Below are 21,730 nucleotides of genomic sequence, written 5' to 3'. Positions count from 1 at the left end.
TTTTCAATTAGCAAAAGCATCCCTCCCTCCCTGTGAATCGTTTTCAATCCCAAGGATATTTATCGTTTGCAATAAACGAACCCGCGTGCAATCATACTTTACAGAGTCATAAATTTAATCGGTTAATGGATTTCGACCTTTCGGAAACACAACCGTGCAAGTTATTTTGGGGCTCCATTACCCTAGGAAAAAAACGGAGGAAACCGAAGAAAATTCTTCGTCTCCGGAAAAACTTGACGGTGATGTCGGGAAACTTCTGGAAGGCTGGCTCACGCATTTCGGACATAATATTTGTGCAACCCTGATAAAAAAAAACTGGCAACGATAAAGAAAATATATTCCACACTTGAGCGCTCGCTGACGATGATGTTGTTGTTTATCGGGGTGCCTACAATCGTTTCTATTTTTTTCTGGATACCACCCTTCTTAGGAAAGGCAAAGACGTTGATTTTCTCTTTCGTTAGCACCTCTACATCCCTTTTTTTTTAGATTCAGTGATTTTTGTACAGAATCATAAAACCTGGATTGTTGAAAATCTGAAAAAGGCACTTGGAATATTTTCAAAGTTTTTTAAATATAAACTTCGAGCTTACAAACGTCAAACCTTTTTTACATGATTCCCTCTTATTTGAAATCCAATAGAAACATCCTAATAAACCACCCTTTTAAAGAAAACAGACCGAGGAAAATATATTGTTTTTCAAGTAATTTATTGATTTTTTTTCTCTTTCGACGGTGCTAGTCCTGCAAACTTTCACATAGGCTGAAGTACTTTCACCCTCGCTCGCTCGGAAAGAGGTCGCCGTCTTTAAAACGATGCGATGGCTTAACACCATTCTCCCGCTCCGTGATGAGACAAATTTACCATCATTCAATGGGAGTTCGAGAAGTGGGGGGATCAAGTAGATTAAAAGTAATTCATTATACTTTCCATTCCAGATGAGATTTGGTGTCCTAGGAATGAGAGAAAAAGTTCTCCTGGTGCAGCTGATAGAAAAAATACATTTTTTTTATTCATTTCAAATCGTATTTTTTCTTACTGCAGTCAGTTCTTCAAGATAGCATTTTTCCGTTCAAAACATCATTGAAGGTTCAAAATTAAAAAAAAACCCGGTTCGATTTACCAATTAAAATTTGAAATTCAAACAAAATAAAATGTAAATCTTAGAATTAGAATTGAAAAATTCGAATTAAAAAAAAGCAAATGATTTGTGTAGCAAAAGCTCAAAAGCAAATAATCCGTCTAATAAGTTATAGGTTTTGTAAATTGTGCTACTTTTTACAATTTTTGTTAATATTTTCAATTCCTTCTGCCATTATTGACATTTTTGTCAATGTTAATAAATTTTGTATTTAGTTATTTCGGTCAATTTTTTTTTACGGAGACAATTTTGCACATTTTTTTTCTTCAATTTAATCACTATTAAAAATGCGTGATATTATTGTTAAAATTGACTAATTTTACCAAATTTAAGACAATTCTAATATTGGAAAAAAGGCAAAATGGACAAAATTAACCAAATTAAAACAAATATACATAAATGACAAAACATACGAAATGGACAAAATTGACAAGGTTGGAAAATTATAAAAAAAGAAAATTCGCGAATTTGACAAATTTAACAAAACGAACTTAACTAACAAAATCGACAAAATTGACAAAATGCAAGCTTAATATGAGTTATACTGGATTTGGTCAATTTTTTTTTAAGAATTTTAAATTATTATATCTATTATAAAAATTAATTTTTCTCGTATTTTACTAAAGGACTATTTTTATTTTCAAAATGCACCTGGCACATATATTTTCATTAAAATATTTTTTTTTAACTTTTTAGATATCGGAAACCTTATGTATGAATACCTTTTTATACCGCCAGGAATCAAATCATCTCTAACATTTTTTTCCGTTCTAACTTTCTTATTTCTCAACCGATTTTTACATATTTTATAGTTTTGGAAAGCTCGTAACATAATTCTCAGACAATACTCAGTTGCAATCATGTATTGTAAAGGAATCGCGAAATCTGTTTTGAAAAAACATGCTTCGAAAAAAAAATCTGTAAGTCAGTGCTCGAAAAATAAATTATTACTAAGTGCCTCAGAAAGCGGAAATTACATGTTATAAGTTGCACAGATAAAAATATTTTTTAAAATTTTAAAAAGAGAAACTGTTCCAGTTACAACAATAGAAAATTTTTGAAAAGAGAATTGGAAAGTTTACGTCGAAATTCAGCAGAACGCCATCAGTTTTTTTTTAATTTGAGTTAAATGTATAAATATTTACTTCAAGGGTAAACATTATGGAGCTTTATAAACCAGAATTTGTAGATTGTTGGTCTAAAAATTGATTTCATTCATGAATACTCTCATTCGGTCTCGTATTAGAACTCTATTAATTCATTCCATTAATTTTTTTTTAATGTTTTCTCAACATCTTCGGATCGGTCTTGCAAAGAACGACTTAATGTGATACAGCAAAACAATTTGGATTTCAAACGGGTCTAACACAGCAAAATTAGTTCAATAAATGAGCAGATGTTCGTTTTATTCAGCCCAAAATTTAAGTTCCTATTGAAATTTTGAAGTTCCATTACAAATTTGAACAATCGTCTGTTCAGCTCATAAGTAATCGGTAAAATAAAAACAACAAAAAAAAACACTCTTCTCCTCTCTTACTTCGGTCACCACCAGCCTTATTTTGATACCCCGCTGCCCTTCATGTGGAAAAGCCGGTTTCTCGGCATTCATCTTTATTCCTCCTCAATTCATCTAGCCGATAACAAAGCAATAAACTTTGTTTTTAATTTGTTCGATACATGGCGTCACGCACGCCATTTTTGCTACACTTTTGTTTTATTTGCTTAATCAAGCAATCAAATAACCTAACTAAAAAAATGGGCCTGCCACCAGATATGAACCGCGAAACTCTGAGATGATTACCAACCACGCTGCAACGAGGCCACACTTAAAGAGTCCTCTACACGCAACCAAAATACGATGTGGTAATACACTTTTTTTCAGAACAAATGCAGGGGCAACCAGACACCGGCCAGCATCGAAGGTGCATGTCAATCATTTTTTAACAACATTACGAAACGGCTTATAAATCAAACATCCGTTTCAATAATATCGGTTTATAAAAATTAAAATCCATTTTTATAACTTTTAAGTATAACATCATATAGTAGCTTGAATTTATCTGGATATTGTATTCATTTTTTAAGTGGTAGAAAAATTTGACTGGAAAGATGTTTTTTCGGGGAGTGTTTTCGGCTTGCAGTCTTGTTTTTAGATAAAACGACGTATTGATTTACGTTTCCAAAGTTTCGATCCTTAATGAATATTCTTCAGGGACTAAAATAGTGTTTCTTTAGTTAGTTCTGCTGATCATAATTAACGCTTTCTTACCAAAAATATGCCGTTTTCTTGTGAGTGTCGACTCGGCTGGTCGTGTATAGCTGTCTTTTGATCTGTTTTTCGAATAACTTAACACGAATTAAATTAAATTTGAGGCCCTTTTTGTAACTTTAACACTGAGTGATACGATTGACATATCTCAAAAAAGGCTATTTGAGAAACATTTCTTTACATTCGACAGAACTCGATACCAATTTCCTTTGGAACCTTTGTTCAGCTAAATTAGAACTGTGGGAGGCATACGTTTAAGAAAATATGGGACTTTTGATTGTTCGGGATTGAACTTATCACATAAACATTTACAACACGAATAGCATGTTAAAATGAATTTCCAATATTTTTCAAATATCTTTTCTTTGTGACATCTCTTACAAGAAAAACTGATCCAATAAAAAGGGTTTTGAAGCTTACTAGATCTTTATTAATTGAATTTGGATTAGAATTAAAACTTTGTCCCATGTGACAAAAAAATTATAATTTTTAAGCACCGGAAAATAAGCTCGTGGCGAACAGAGAATTTTACTTTAATCAGATCGGGGCATGATTAGCATTTTCTGCCGTAGAATAAAACAGCGAATTCTACTCGATGAAGTCAACTCATTTTTAGAAATATAACTTGACTACCTTCTGACGATTTGGTCTAGTGGTAAAGTGTTGGAGGGATAACTCAGAGGACTCGAGTTCGTTTCCTGGCCATTTTTCATCACTGACAATTCATGATCGATTGTTTCGTTTGTTGCATTATACGGCTAGTCCATTCATCCGTCAAACAAATTACCAGAATAGTAATACATGAGTGTATGTGAATTGTTTGTATTTTATAAAAACACATATATTATTTTGTTGTTGCTTTGATTGAAGGATGCTTGACATGAAATTTGAAGCTCAGCTTAGCTGTCTGTGTATAATTGAGTTGACTTCATCGAGTTAAATTCGCTGCTAGATTCTACTGCAGAAAATGCCCATCGTGCCCCGTTTGATGGCGCTTATACTCCAGTGGATTCTTAACTTGCCCCACACAGTGATTTATTTTCAGCTTTTGGCAAACTATTTTAAAACACATTTTTCAACGTTACTATCAACTTTTGAAATTTTCAGCCGGATACGAAATGAACTTCTTAAGACATTAAATACGATCCAATTATGCTACTCACATACTATAAGTGTTTTGTATGGATCTGTTTTGGATGGATTGCCTCAACCGGTTACAAAGGAATTTCAAGACCAGTCCGAAATCTTTTTGGAAACACGTAAAAAATCAACGGAAAAACCAAGGTTTCCGTCCTGCATGTTCCTTGACAGTGACACAGCGAATTTTAATCCAGAAATTCGTGAACTTTTTCCCGAGAAATTTTCTAGTATTTTCACAACTGGGGACATTTCCTTGGAGCAACTGACCAGGGCTGTCGGAAATATATCACCCCTAGGGTCTTCTTTAAATGGTATTCTAGTCGACGATGCAGCCATCCTAAAAGCGACAGCCAAGCTAAAAAATCCATCTTCTACGGGCTCGAACGGTATACCAGCTACTTTTTTGCAGCGTTTTATGCCATCTCTGCTGACACCCATCAGGCACATCTTTCAATCATCGCTGGACTTCGAAATCTTTCCCTCATTGTGTAAAGAAGTGTGTGGAGTACATAAAGTTGTATGGGTAAGTGAGCACTCCTGCAGTACCCATTCCCTCGTGAAAGTAGAGGAGCTCAAGTGTCTCTCCGGCAGTCAGATCGCGACAGGCTAGCGAGCAGGTCGTCGAGGCGGTTTGGTGGTGGAATAACTTGATGGGTGATTTTCGTTCGTGATGGGTGTTCAAGTTGCACAAGAAGCTCACATGTTTCCTGTCCACAAAAAGGGAGATAAGAGAGATGTGAGCAAATACCACGGAATCTTAGCTCTATGCGCGATCGCCAAACTGTTTGAACCGGTTGTTTTGGATCCAATTTTCTCATTTTGCAAACATCATTTCTCCAGCTATCAGCACGGGTTCATGCCTTAACAATCCACGACTACAAACCTACTGAGTTTTACATCGTTCGTGCAGAACAGTTTTGCCAAGAAAACTCAAACAGACGTCATTTACATAGATCCTTCTGCGGCGTTCGATAAAGTAAACCACGATATTGCCATCGCAAAGCTCGAACGTTTTGGTTTCTGTGATTCCCTACTGGATTGGTTCCGGAGCTACCTAATAAGACGAAAGTTATCCGTTCGTACTGATGAATCCAGGTGACTGAAATAAACGGAGAATCATCGTCAATGATCAAACAAATTTGTCAGCCAATGATTGAATTTGTTATAATTTGTGGCAATTTGTTAGAGAAAATTAGAAGGTTTGAGTTCAAATGAGAGAAACCAGTGCTCAGAGAGAGTGAAAATGTGCTAATTGTTGCAAATTGTTGCAATTTGTTAAGCAGTTGTTGAATTTTGATCATTACCATTCCAAATGCAAAGAATTCTCTCTCCACTGCAATCCCTCAGGTGAATCCTTTTCTAGGCAGTTCGTTGCCTCTTCAGGAGTGCCCAAAGGAAGTCATTTGGGACCGATAATTTTCGTGATCTATTTTATTTTTTTATAAAGACAAACACCGTCTTAGCCGATTTAGGCTCTCTTAAGATTAACATTTAACACCCAGTACCGAAATGGGAATCGAACCCATGTCATCAGTGGACCAGCGATTACCGTCTTAGCACGCTAACTCGACCACCGAGACGTATTTTAATGATGTATTCTCACTTCTCGGCGGCACAAAGCTTGCATATGCCGATGACCTGAAACTTGTTCAAACTATAATCGGCCAAGATGACATCAACTTCCTGCAACGGCAATTCACCGCTTTTGCTCACTGGTGCGATATCAATTGCTTGCTTTTGAACTGCAGTAAATGCTCGTTAATATCGTTTTCCCGTTAGCGGAACCCTCTTCATGCAGAGTACATACTCGGAGACAAAACCATCATCCGGGTGAACCCCATCAACAAAGCTTCTCGAAGCCTTGGATTCTTGTTTCGTATAGTCAAAGACTTCAAAGACGTATATTGCCTGAAAAGTCTTTATTGTTGCATAGTTCGTTCTATTCTCGAGTACGCTTCAGCTGTTTGGTGCCCTTTCTACCAGAATAGAGCTGAAAGAATCGAGGCTATTCAGTGGCGTTTCTTGCGGTACGCTCTACGACACCTAAACTGGCAAGATCCGTTTCGTTTACCAAGCTATGAAAACCGCTGCCGCCTCATCGGCTTAGATACGCTTCAAGTTCGCCGAAATGCTAGTCGTGCTCTAGTTGTAGCGGGCCTTCTCACATCTAGAATCGACTGCCCTGAACTGTTGAAGGCCATACTTCTCAGCGTACGACCCCGAGGATTACGAAACCAGAACCTACAGCTCTACGTTCCCATTCGCCTGAATAATTACGGGGCTAACAGCGCTTTCATCGGCGTTCTAAAAACTTTAAATCGGATTTCCGAACAATTCGACTTTGACGTCTCAAGTAACGTGTTCCGAAGAAAATTTTAAAGTGTATCAAGTATTGTGTAGATTTATGTTGATATTAATTTTAATTTGTTAGATTTAGTATAATCATTAGGATCTACATGTGATCCGTTGATGTTTTAAACAACAAACAATAAACAAAACAGCATCTTCCTTACGATGCTCTTTTTCTCCTAAATCTCATTTAAAAATATGCAAAAAATCTGTCATTCGTTTTCACCAAAATGGAAACTTTTAAAACTTCAGAGATTTTGAAATTTTAGAAAAGTTGCAATTCGACACACCTTAATGTGCAGAAACAGTTTAGTTATGCTGATAGTTTACCTATTAACTGCATCTAAACGATAATAAAAAAAAAACAATGGAATTCTTCCGACCGTTTGAAGACAATGTTTTGGAAATAATTAAGAAATAATTAAAGTACACTACACCAAATTTTTGGGGTGACTATATTCAATATACCACACATTTTGAAGTTGTATATAAAATCTACAATTAATGAAATCTAAAGATATGTATGCAATCTATGTATTACTATAATTATCATTTTCTTTTCTCATATTTTCAGTGGAACAAATCCGGTGGTGATCGCATCGCCTCCAGAGCTGGCCGGCATGACCCTCGAAAAGCGACTCACCTCGTACGATTGGGCCAACCAGTTCGAAAGCTTCCAGTACGTCACTCGCCTGGGTTCTTTCAAGCCCCTCTGCTGGACCCCGAACAACAGCATGATACCGGTAAGATTGAAACTTAGTTTGAAGCTATTATCATTCAATTTGAAGTATGAATTTTAATGCTAATTAAATATGTTTGGAAAGTTAATTTTATCGAGATTCATCAGTCGTTCAAATACAACCAATAACGCCTAACAAATTTTGATGAACAAGAATATCTTCACCATGTCAAGACTTTCGAAGCAAAATTTCTTCGCTTCAAATCAATTCATATGCTTTCAATCACGAAAACTGCCTAGGAAAAAATGATTACAAGAAAACACAACAAAGAAGGTTCGAAGCTTCCCTGGAAAACGCGTTTTATAGGACACTGATTACATTTTTGGTCCAACATTCACTTGGTCGGTAGTTGATTTTTTTTTGCTCCTTTGCTCGTCGTACCCATGCAATATTCTTAAGATGGCATCAGCAATCTTTTATCATCATCGTCGTAGGATTCTTCAAAGCTCTGCCGTGTTTAGAGATATGATAGAATGGGTTTCCTTCTTCTCGCAGAAAGAGTTCCTTTTTTCCTTTTGGCATATGCTCCATGCGTGTGAGTACCGAAAGTGATTGAATGGGTTAGATAATACGAAAAGCAACTGCGGGACGATAGGTAGGAAGAGAGACCATATTTCTTCAACCATCATCAAGGCAAATGTGGAAGGAAGTGAAGTTAGTCCTCCTTCGCCATATTGTGTCAGACCGACTATTTATAGAGAGAGGGAAGTACCTACTTTGAATACCGACTCTTCTTCTGACGTATGAACTGCCAGGGATCAAACTGTAGAGGGACACTCCCCGGTTCGTTTCTGAAGACAGTCAATGTGGCCGAAGGATTCCGTGACCCCTTACGTGAATCCGTGAAGAGACCCGAGCCCGAGAGGGTCGAGGTGAGTGAACCCGTTCTGGAACCAAACCCGCACATATGCCAGCAGCGGAAGCAAAAGTACCAACCCGGCGACCGATCCGATGTTGTGTGTATGTTAGCTTTTCCACTTTTCCGTTGATGGGCAACTGTCAATCGTAAAGTGGTTCCTTCCCAATGATGGCCGCTCTCTCTCTTGGCAGAAAGGAAAACCGGCAAGCCAACGAAGATACAAGGAAGCTTAGCGACTTACAATAATTGGATTTTCCACTTTCGGTGACTACTGGTAGCAAGCAACAACAGCGATGCTTCTCTGGCGATATGGAGAATGGCAATTTTTGCATAGGTGCATCAGCAGAAAAGTTTTTGAACTAGTTTCGACTTCGACCAACCAACCCGCACAAGACGACTGTTGAGGTTGCAGGATGAACTTTGGCCCTTTTGATGTTTCAGAGTATTGGAAAAAAATTATGTTTCGAAACATGCAAATACTCATGTGAAAATTGTACTTAAACTCTACCGTAGAAAGTAAATAGAAATATCTAATCAAAAAATAACTTTGAACATTGATTGAAGTTTTTGATTGGTATCGTTATTGATGAATTTAAAAATAATTTCAGGTGCATATATCATCTGTAGAATGCAGTCATGTTACTTTTCAACATTAGTAACAGATTGAGCCAAATCAGCCGACTGCCTGAAATATTTTACAATTCGTGCAAAATTTTTCAAACGCCTACCAAAAGATCCCAGATTTTAGAAAAGGGACCGAGGAAATAAGTTAAACTTTTTAAGGAATTTAACTATCAATTACTTTTTGGAACAGGCGATTTCTTTTGAATATGATATTTTTAAGTTTGAACTGTGAAAAACTATTCCATTCCAAGGACGCATCACGATAAAGGTTAACAGTAAACGCATCACAACATCTTAAATGATCTTAAATTCTTTAAAATCAACTGATGGAAAAACATAAAGGTTTCGAACGACTAAGGAGTGTATTCGAAAAAATGCATCATTTTTTTTTGTGAATAACTTTTGAATACATGGATGAAATTGATGAAATGTTCAGTGAATCAACCTAGTAATGTAATGTCTCAGTGTTTTTTAAATAGCCTCAAATGCATAAATTTATAGACAAACATTTTTGGGCAAGATTGAGAAAAATCCTAGAAAATCCCAGTGGTGAACCCAAAAAAAAGCTTTAAATCAATTATTCGACAAAACTTTAAAAGCTTAAATAGTACGAGAGCATGAAACAATGAGCTAAAATTTTAATAAAATTAAAAGTGATTGATTCCTTGAATCAAAGAAATGAGATGTTACATCAAGCGCAAAACGAAAATTTGAAAAGGGAAAGTGGTTCAAAAAGGTAATTTTATTGAACTGGTTCGTCAAGTTGACTTAAAAACAAGATTGACTTTATCTTTATCAGATAGAATCGCTGCCCACCGGCTTAACAAACATAATACGGTGGTCAAATCGAACGCAAAATATTTCGACCACTAGCAGGGCCAGATAAAGCCTCCGGAGAGCCCGAGGCAATTTTTTTGAAGGGCGGCCTTTTTTATATTCATTTCCATTGATGATATACCTAGTTATACACAGTAAATTTTTTTCCGCTGGAAACCAGCAAAATTTTGCTGGTTTTTTGTCCCGCTGACTTTCCAGCTAAATTTCCAGCTATTCAAATTGTTGAAAAAAAACAGCAATCGTTAATGCTGGTTTCGAGCAATTCAAATTGCTGAAAAATCAGCAATCCGGATTGCTGGAAACCAGCTATTTCTTTCAAGACAACCGGCAGTATTTAGTTTCAAATTTATATTTCAATCCAAAGATAAATATTTAATACTGGCAGTAAGCAATAAAAAACAATTATTTTCTTTCATTTATAAATTATGTTTGTATTTATTTCCAAGAACTTTTATAAATTTTCCAACTCAGGAGTGGCAGCTTTGTGCCAAAGTGTTGATCATTCGCCACCTGAGAAAAGAGTTCTGATTAGATCTTTCATAAAATATCTACCTGTCCAATAAAAACTCACCTTTGACTTGATGTCTGAAGAATATAGAGGAAAATAAAAACAATTATAATAATCTAACCAAAATTCGAAAAAAAAGAGTCTTACTTTGCTTCAACGTACAGAAACAAAAAGAGTCCAATTTGACAACTCGATTGCTGATTTTCCAGCAAACTAGATCAATTGCTGGAAATTCCAGCAATTTGAAACCGATTGCTGATTTTTCAGCAAAAATGACGAGAACACAACAGAATGCTGAAAAATCCAGCAATTAGAAAACCGATTGCTGGAAACCAGCAATAATTTGGATTGCTGAACGTTTCCAACAATTTGTTTTTGCTGGAAATCGACGCAAAACTTTACTGTGTAGAAATTAGTTTAAAAGCTTTTCTTACTACTTTTTAAAACTAGTTACACTTCTAGATAACACGGTTTTGCTACACAATTACGGACCAAACACGAGATATTTGGATCTTTCGCAGGTCTGCGAAATGGCTCAATTCGACGCAACTCGAAACAGATTAACAAGCGACATGGATAAGAGTTATTTCCGAACGAATTTTTTTTAGTTCAGCGAATAGCCCTTGGGCGGCATCCATAAATTACGTAACGCAAAAATGCACTTTTCTGACCCCCTCCCCCCCGTATGTCACAAATCGTAACGCTTCGACATACCCCCCTATGAAAATTACGTAACGCTGACAATTACCCCCCCCCCCCCTCTCATCTCATGATTTTCGAAGATAAAAAAAACTATCCATCCAAATCGCTTCTTAGTTCTCATTGATGATAACTCTCTGATAAAATAAATTAATTGTCTTATTACGAGTTGCTCTGTGCTTGTTAACTGGTAATCTACCTTGTTTACTTTATTTTGTTCAAGCAGCATAACTTGTAATGCAAAATATACTCCACTTAGTAATATTCATCAGAATAATCAAAATAGCTGATCAGAATAATCAAAATCAATTGAGAAAAATAGTAAAATTTCCGTCTTAAGATTGGATTGAGTTCTTGGTACCTTGTACCTAATATTCGGTTTTCCAACGGTTATTTCACGGATTCAATCCATTGGTTACAAACCAGTTTCAATCTTGTTAATGCTTACAAATTTTAAGGTGATTTTAGTTTGCTTATCATTTAGCAAAAATTGCATGTTGCGATTAAATTGCGAATAAACTGAAATTTTTCAGGAAAAAAATCGTTACGAAATGATGAGCATACCTCCCCCCCTCCACTATGTCACAATTCGTAACGCTAGAGCTTACTCCCTCCCCCCCCCCTAGGAGCGTTAGTTTTGATACAACCTTACTCATTCCGGCTGTGTGTTGCTGATTACGGTTCAACCTAAAATTCTGATTATTGTGAGTCTCAGTTTTCATAATTTTCGAGAAAATGAGAAGCACTTTCCCGGAAAGGTGCTAAAATATCGTGTACAAATGGTGTACTTTCCCTAAAATTTCGCTGAGGAAGTTGGCGACTGGCGAAAATGGAAGAAGTAAGCATTGGAGCGGTCCGAAATGCGATTCGGAAGTATGGAGAGGAAAGAAACTTCGTAAACCGAAAAAAAATTGGGCGGCTACCGGGTCTGGTGGACAATACTTTGGACCAAAAAGTCATGCGTGCTAGTAAGAAGATTCCCTCGTTTCGGGATGTGGCCAAAGAAGTGGAATCCTCCCTCTGCACCGTTCATCGTGCCAAGGTAAGATAGGGATTGGGGAGTTTTCAAATTATTTGCGTGATTTCCGTGTTATTCTGAAATCTTCAATATCCGATCCGGATGCGAAAATCAGCTCCAAAGAGCATATTCAATTAGGGAAGAATAAGGAGACTTTATACCATTTTCTTGTTTTCTCTGTATCTCTTTCGAAAAATTTCCCAGCAAACAATTTTGTTGGTATATTTATCAACAAATATTGTTATACGTTTTATAAACATAACAGAATCATCGCCAAAAAATCGAAAAAACAGCATTTACGTACCAAAGTGGAGACAACATACATACATATTTTTAACTTCTGGCTAAAGTGATAAAAAATATACAAATTGATCGATATTCAACACCTTAAAAATATATTCTGAAAGTATACGTGAGAGCGCAAGTTTTGCTCTCAAGGCACTGCTTATCGCAGAAAGAAGCACAAGATTGTTTTCTCACTTGAATCCCCACGCGGAAGAACAAATTTGCAAACATGGCGCACTTTTTATCATATCCGATTCATACCGACTTTAAGTAACCATTTTTACGATCGATTTCTTATTTGATAGGAATTACTATTCGCATTACCATTGTTAACGATTTGAGCTATCATTTTAATGCGATTTATTAAAATTCTTATTTGATAGGAATTACGATTCGCATTACCATTGTTAACGATTTGAGCTATCATGTTAATGCGATTTAATGTTTGCTGGGAGAATTCTGTATAGACTTGGCATTCAGAATTATTATTGTTGTATTAAATATTATTAAGATTCATAGAAAAGAATTTCGATTAAGAATTGAGATTAAAAGTTCAGAATCAGATTTAGGATTCAGATTCATATTCAGAAACAGATGTTTGTATGAAAATTCTAAATATGAACTCTGAATATCAATTTTTGATTTTGGAAAACATATGATTCCGAGTTCAAATTCAGGATGTACATTCAGAATAAAAATCGGAATACATATTTTAATACTGCGTTCACATTTAGAATTCAGATTCAGATATCAAATTTGAAATTCAGATTTAATATGACATCTGGATTAGGATTGGCAAGAATTAGTGAAGATTTTAAACTACTGCTTGCTATTAAGAGAAGAACAACAATTTAAAATACAAATTCAGAACTCAGATGTAAAATTAAGATTCTGAATTCAATAATAAGTATACATTTTGAGATAAATAGCACGACTCGTAAGAGTTCCAAGCGCTACCACGGCACCAATTCAACATGTATTTCAATGACATTATTTAAAGGTTTTAATGAACTCTTTAAATACCAGTTTGCGTTTCCTCCAAAAAACGTACTGGGTATCGTTTGTTTCAAAAATGTTATTTTTGACCACACTTATCATTTGGAACTTCCATTTCGCAAACTTTTAACTGTGGCAAAACATCGGTAGAGAAATGAATTTTTTTTTAAATAAAAGGACTGTTATCTGAAAATTTACGAGATTTGAAAGAAAGAAAAAAAGAATTCTGATCTTGAGCGGAACCATTTTGTACTGTCAACATCTTCAAATGCTTTCATTACTATTATTTGTGTGAAAACTTCAATTAAATTTTATCTTTTAAGGTTTAAAAAGTTAAAAAATTAATGATTTTTAGTTAATCACAGAAACTTTGCCTTTCACAGTTGTTCGCTAAATATCCGTTCTAATTTATTTATTACTTCAAAAAAGAAATCCAAGTTTCACTTTGATTCACTCTATCTTATTTTGAAATAATCGATTCTCTTTACTCAAATTTAAGTTTTTATATCTCAAAAATTCAATTCTTTAGTATTTTTGAATGTTTATTTGAATGTTTGCGTTTAGGGTCATATTGTCCCACACAACTTTTGAAGATAAAGACCAAGTCAGTTATACAAAAGTATGCCTCAAATTACAGAATTCGCAAAAAAAAGAAGCTGTGCATTACTCTGAATCAAGGTGTTTTTGAGAATAAAATTCAGATTTTTTATGATTTTATCCAAAAATTCTGTGATGGATTTCTGTGATACTATTTACTTTTATTTCATTGGAAATTCATGAAAAATTGGGTCTTTTTTTATTTGAGTGGAGAAAAATTAGTTTGTATAAAAAATGTTATGATACATTTCTACTTCAAAGTAAAAAAAAAAAACTAGTTTTTCAACTGTTTTTGAAATTCATTCAAAATACTAAAGTACTGAGAAATCTGTGAATGTTTAAAAATTCTGTGTTTTGTGAAATAGATTCTGTGATAAAAAATTTGCTCAAAATTGTGTGCAATTACAGATAATTTTTATATCGGCAACCTTGCTCTTAAGAATTCATTCAATAATTAAAGTTTATAATAAATTCCAGTTTCTAATGAATCACGATAAAATTTATTTTTATAAAAACCACTGTGGAAACATAAGGTAATTAGTTCTATTGATAAAGCAATTATTTTCCAAACCGATTCCAATCAGTTCGAGGTCAAGTGTAAATATTAAACACAAGGGAAACGTTTTCAATACCAGTCCACCTATTGAATCATTTCGTATTATAAAATAGTTGAACCAGTGTGCTTTACTAAACTTTGTAGAGTTCAAGAAATTTGTGCTAAAAATATTTTGAATATTTAATTATTAGTATATCGTTTCCAATTGGAATTTCATCATCATGAACAATTTCTTCAAATGAAAGCTGCTTCTTAAAGTAATAGTAATGGCAATGAAGATTGATTTTAATTCTGAAATTATGACTCTTCCTTTATTGGCTTCATAAGTCATCGAATTATGCCAAAAAATATGTTTGAAAGCCTTCCTCCTCCTTCCCGTCTCCACACTGAAAGAAAAAATAAAAAAAAATTACATCTTTTCTGTCTTCAAAGCTGGAAGAATAAAAAAAAAATACAAGGGTGCTGCATGGTTAAATAAATTTACGTTCGAAATCGGCATAGATTGATGAAAATTGCAGCATAAAAGGCGTATGTTTTTAAAGCTTCAATAACATTAATTCATTTCATAAATTTTAGCAAAAATGACAAACCCTGTATGAAAAGATTTTGAAAAAGTGTTTTTTTTTACATTTCGATAAGATTCATAAACAATCATTGCCTTGATCTTAGTAAAATAAATAGTTCCGATCATGATCAGTTTTCGGCTAGTCCGCTCAAGATTATTTACCCAAGTACTAAAAAGAGCGATCCATGTAACGCAAAATTTTCTTAAATTCAATTTTGTTTTGTTGATGTCCTTGTTTAAACAATCTTTAGAGAAAAAAAACTTCGGCCTAACCATATACCAACGTAGAACAATAATCTTTCTTACTGACTATGGGCTATTTTTTCAATTTAATATTTAAAAGGAAAAAGGAAAGTCCAACTTCTTTTATAGTTCCAAATGTTTTATCATAAAAGTCCTTACATTCACTTAGCACAAAATATGAAATGAGTTATAACATTTTCAAGTAAAGCAGGAGCCATATTTTTTCCTAAGAAAACTCTATGAATGCTCTATAATTAAGATAATCCTTATAAAATATATTTAAATAATCGATTTTCTAATGTAAATTTACCGTCCTTAACATTTGAACACTAAATAATAAATAACTAAGTCGTAGGGATACTATTTCTGGTCTTAGTACAATCAGCAATGAGATGTTTTGTTAGATTTTTCAAATAAAATTTTTTCACTTTGTTTGGGACAGCACATAGCTTTTCCCTCAATTTTTATCACTTTGATGTCTTTGACAAAATTGTAGCCAGAAAATTTCCTATTTTGTCATGTTATTGTTATATGGAGCTGCAATAACGCTACAGGTAAGACAAGTGTTTAAACATCGATAGTATTGTTTTTTCTTAGAATAAACCATTAAAAAGGTTTAAAACCTTAAAAAAATGAATGCCCTACATCCCCCGATGGATTTATTTTAATAAGGGCTCAAATAAAAGGGAAAAGATCTAGCTTTTGAATGGGGCAAAATTTAGCGATGTTAGTTTTTGAAAAATTTCATTAATTAACGTGAAATCACGTTTTTTATACTTGAAATTTCTTTAACTTGAAATTTTGAACAATTTCTACAGATTGTCCATTTCCAAAGCTGTCCTTTCGAAAAATGTTTTCGATCCTAAGCTGTTCTGTCAACTTACTTCTAATTTTGGTCAATCAACTACCCAGCAAACATGAAATCCTATCAGAAATGATAACTTTAGTCGTTGACAACGGTGCTGTGAATCACAATTCCGACTGCATAGTGAAAAGATCGTATAAAATATTGTGTGAAGTCACTTTATATCGGATATGATAGAAAGTCCGCCATGTTTGTAAATTTTCACATAATTTTGCTCCCGCGTAAGTTTCAAGTGAGAAAATCATCCTCACGTTCTCTATGCAACCTGCAGGGCATCCAGATGGCTGAAAATCAGATAGGAATTGAGTGATATTAACCGATGAGAGAATTGGAAAATACTGTCGCAGGCATGCGGCATGACAGCAAAATCTTGCGCACTCTTGCATTCTTCCGACAGGTACGAACAAGGTGTCGAATAGAGTATAATTGGTGTAGAGTTCGTCGCGTTAGAAAGAAATGAAATCCTCTCGACTCGCTTCGTGGTTGAATCTCCTCTCAACTCGCTTGATTTTCGATTAGATATTCAAGCTTGTCTCACTTTTTTTTTTAATTTCCAGCTCTCTACTAGACTTGCCTTAAATTTCTATCATATCTCAAGTTGTTCTTTTAACCCGCTTGATTTTCAATTTCATAGCATATTTAAACTGTCCTCTTGATTTGCCTTTCAATTTTATGCTGTCCTCTCAACTCGCTTGAAATTTCTTTCCTTACGATCAGGCTGTCCTCTCAACTCGCCTTTCAATTTCAAGCTGCCCTCTCAACTCGCTTGAGATTTCTATCGACGTGATCAGGCAGTACTCGTAATCAACCAACCTTTCAATTTCAAGCTGTCCTCTCAACGCGCTTGAAATGTTTATCAATATGATTAAGCTGTCCTCTCAACTCACCTTTCAATTTTAAGCTTTTCTCTCAATTCGCTTTAAATTTCAATAGATTCGTTCAGGCTGTCCTCTCAACTTGCTTGATATTATGAACATGGTCAAGCTGTCCTTACGACTCGCTTTATATTTCAGATTATATTTATTAACTCATTTTTCCACTTTTTTCGTACTGGAAAATTGATGAACTGCATGTTTTCCAAACAAGTTTGATAAAATTTTTTAGAACGTGAATTTTTGTACGCCTGTGATTCAATTTTTTTTTTGTAAATTGTCGTTTTTCGAGATTTACAAGAAATTACCTATGACGGTTGCCAAATGTGCAAACCTGTTCGAAGCTCCAAAGTTCGGAAGCAGCACCGAAGAGCCTCACTTGGGGAGAAATGGATTGATGTTGGTTCAATCCATTCCACAGGGAGATATTAAAAAAATCTTAATGGACAGCAAAAAGAACTCTTTAGCTGGCATCTTTCTGCAAAACTGGGCTGCACAATAAAAATGATTTTTTATCGTAAAAAAATTGATCTTTTTCTCTTCAGTCTAGAAAAAAAAAAAACAAAATACTTTGATTTTATTTTTCATAAATCGATCACTCCAAAAAAACTTGTCGATTTGGCTTGGAAGCATCAGCAAGATGATCAATTTGACGTGATATTTTTCATGACGTCATAGGCTTGAAGACGATTGGCTCGCTTACGTTTTATTGGTGTTCAATTTTCCGTGAGTAAACAAGGGGGAGCTTCGGCGAAATGACCAAAGTATAAAATTGACTAAGTCAACCGAGTTCTCAATGATGAAGTATATTTTTTTTTTCAAAGATACCTTGTTTGATTTGTATGATTTGTTTTCCAGCTCAGTTTTCGGCCGAACCGATTTAAAAAATTTAGGGGTTAAGCCCAGCATCAAGAAATATTTTAAATGAATTGCAACCCCAAAGCTAATTTAATAAATCATAGAGACTTAATTCGCACATCGTAGTTTGCGATAGCGATTGTAAGTCCCACCCAGTGATGGTTTGAATCATTTGACTTATTTTTGAATCATTTGGTTATAACTTCTTTTGAAAACATTTTTCCATGAAATGATGTTCTAAACTTTAGTAGATACAGATCTAAGCTACAACTTTCTTGTATGTCATAAATATGTATCTTCAATGTGGTATGAATTGTAGGATTTAATCCAACCCGCTAATCCAAATGATTGTGATTACGATCATTGCTCAAAAATTTAAACTTTTCGATTTCTCATTCATAAGGCATAAGAGATACAGGTTTGTGTTGGTCACAAAAGTTGCAGCTAAGATCTAGTTCTACTAAAGTTTAGAACATCATTTCTGGGAAAAATGTTTTCAAAAGAAGTTATAAGCAAATGATTCAAAATTAAGTCAAATGATTCAAACCATCACTGGTCCCACCCTTCACCCAACGCAGAATTCGTAAGCACAGATTGCTCTGAGAAAGGGAAAACGAGATTGGGACGCGGGTGATGCACATCATCTCATCTTCTCTCAAGCCATTCGTGCTCAGGAAGTTTTTTCGAACAAAGGAAAATGGAATTTTTTTCCTTTCGTTTGAAAAAGCTTCCTGATCACGAACGGCATTGTAAAAATTTCGTTCGTCAGCAAATTGACAGTAATCGGCCAAATCTAGCGTAACATTTCATAAGGGTGAAACTGACAAACAAATCGAGTTAACGATCAATCTGAATGGGACCTTGCTCGAAAATATCATAAATTTACCAAAAAAATCGAAAGCTTTTTATACCAACTAACAGTAAGTGAATATAATGCACAATTCTTGATTTTCTTGAACACAAAATTAACATAGTGGACAGAAATATCAAGAAAAACGAAATTGACAAACGAAAAAAACGAAATAATTTAAAAAACTGAAAAATAGAATAGAATAAACCGACAAAATTGGCAATGTTGACAAAATAGACTATATTAAAAATAAAAACAACAAACAAATTGGTAAAATTGATAAACATTGATGAAATCGGTCAAATTGACATAATGGCAAAAACAACAAAATGACAACAATAACAAATTTCTATACAATTGGTAAAATTGAAAATTAAAATTGATAAAAATTCCAAAAAGCACAGAATTTATAAATAAAACATATCTGATAAATTTGAAAAATTTGACCTAAATTGACCTACATGTTACTATGACAAAGATAACAAATATGGCATAAATGACAAAAACCAACCAAACTTGATCTAAGTTGACAATTATGACATTCGATGATGACGAAATGGACACAAAATAAGAAAATACATAATTATTGGCCCCGATGGCGTGAACTAGAGTTATCAGTTTTATTCAGCATACTCTTTTAAACGTAAACCGAAATGTAATGGAAAATTTCGAAAACTGTTTGAAAGCGAAACAGATTTTCTGAAACAAATATTCATTAAAATTTATTAGCATTATAAAATCTTAATGGTTTTCCTAAAAACCAGATAATTTGTCACCGCTGGGCATCGTAAAAGTCAAAACATAAACATTTGTGTATTACTTTTGGTAACAGCAAATTCAGCGATATGAGCCTCAAAAAAACTAAATTTAATAGCGCCCTTTTCAAAATAGATCCTCACCTCTTTCCTTCCAAATTCAAATGAAGATTTTTTAATAAAAACCCTTGAAAAAAAAACAACATCGCTCAGATGTATAAAAAACTAAAAATTTTAGATTATTGAGTATATCCAACCCATGTATCGGAAACTACAAATGCACAAACAATCTTCGCAATAAATTATTCCTTTTCTTCTTTATAGGGCATCGAGATGGAAGCGCACGGCCGGAACATCACCCGCTACTGGAAGCAGTGGAACAAGTGCCGGAACATCCACACCAACATGGTAACGGAACCAGGCCATGGGGATGGACCGGAAGATGGCGGCGGGGTACCGAACATGATCGACATGCCCGCAATGGACGACCACGAGTCGACGAACATGATCCAGACGACGGATCTGAAAGCCAAGGTCACCCGGCCCAATGCCAACGCCAACAACCAGGGCGGAAGTCGTCCGACATCCGGTCGAAACGGGGCAAACCGGAAGCAGGGCACGGCACAATCGACACTGCTGTCTACAGTTGTTCTCCTGACCGTGAGCAGTTTTGTAAGCGGATTATTTTAATTAAAATTGAACCTAGCCTTGTTTCACGGATTTGCAACGATGTAATCTGCTGTGGGATAAAAGAGGCCTCTTGCTGATGACTCGTTCTTCCTGTCTGTCGCAAATGGAGTGGAGTTCGCTCGGTTTCCTAACGGGCGTAGGCCCTACACAGATTGCAACAGATGATTACCGCTAAATGAGTTAATGTTGCTTGTATTTTTTCCCAAAAATTAATCGAAAGCACATAGATAACCGGATATTCAGTTCAGCCCGCACTAGGTTATTGCAATGTGTAGTTTAAATTCCCCGTAGAATTGAACCTCTTTGTTTTGGAGTGAATGTTTACCAAATGTGATTGATCGGATACGCGAAATGTACAGATATTCAAGAAAACAAAATCGAAAGCAATAGAAGCTAGAAATCGAAAAGTAGAGCATTAAGACTAAACTAAATGGATGTAAAGGAAGAAAAAACGTTTGTAGAGTGCGTAAAATTGAAACAAAATTGAATATAATGATAGTTTTTGTAATGTTAATATGCAAACACTTTCATAAGTCAGAATAAGGTTAACGGAAATTTGGCAAAAACTACCTTTTTATTATTTGTTACCAAAGAGAAACTAATTGCAGAAAGAAGATCAAATTGGATCTAACTGTATCATAGTGTAAATAGATTTAAAAAAAAACTGAAATAAAAAAACCAGGAGAAACCCGTTTTCTTCGAACAGGATACATTCCAAAATCGGTAAATCAACGTAATTGTGTTATCAGAATAGTTGAATCCATTCCAAAAGGTAGACCAGCCCCGGTTGAATAAAAGTGAAAAAAACCAGATATCAAAGACTTCTTCAAATTTAACAAACGCAGAACCAATAGAAATAGGTTTATCAAACAATGTTTATCAAAATTCCAGCCAGTCAGTCAAAATTGAAAGGAGCCCGGTACCAAATAATTGAAACATTCAAAAACCAAAAAAAAGTCCGTACGCTAAGTAAACTATAGCATAATAGTCATGCACAGTACTACTCGCAACTCACGCTGATTCGTGTATAAAAAATGTCAAATGAATAATAAAAAAAAATGAAAACAAATGATCTGTTCACATTACTCATCCGAAATCTGATGTAATCATTCAAGTTTTGAAAACTAGAGAAATCACGAATTAATCATAAGCCATTTTTGAAATTTATGTGATTATTGTCATTATTGTAATTTTTGTCATTTTTGTCATTTTTGTCAATTTTGTCAATTTTGTAATTTTTGTTATTTTTGTTATTTTTGTCATTTTTGTCATTTTTGTCATTTTTGTCATTTTTGTCATTTTTGTCATTTTTGTCATTTTTGTCATTTTTGTCATTTTTGTCATTTTTGTCATTTTTGTCATTTTTGTCATTTTTGTCATTTTTGTCATTTTTGTCATTTTTGTCATTTTTGT

General features: G+C 34.5%; 1 protein-coding gene across 1 annotated transcript in view; it reads left to right on the top strand.

Annotated features, from left to right (window-relative positions):
• Positions 1 to 21,374, top strand: part of LOC129744637 (MOXD1 homolog 2-like) — a 355,619-nt gene extending 334,245 nt beyond the window's left edge. Inside the window, exons 11-12 of the mRNA XM_055737259.1 lie at positions 7,475 to 7,643; positions 19,952 to 21,374. Coding sequence (XP_055593234.1) covers positions 7,475 to 7,643; positions 19,952 to 20,317 — 535 coding nt within the window. The 3' untranslated portion in view covers positions 20,318 to 21,374. The remainder of the gene's footprint in view (positions 1 to 7,474; positions 7,644 to 19,951) is intronic.
• Positions 21,375 to 21,730: the final 356 nt, after the last annotated feature.

Source organism: Uranotaenia lowii, chromosome 2 (genome assembly GCF_029784155.1).
Source record: "Uranotaenia lowii strain MFRU-FL chromosome 2, ASM2978415v1, whole genome shotgun sequence".
Taxonomy (NCBI): domain Eukaryota; kingdom Metazoa; phylum Arthropoda; class Insecta; order Diptera; family Culicidae; genus Uranotaenia; species Uranotaenia lowii.
This window is presented reverse-complemented; position numbering and strand designations above follow the sequence as displayed.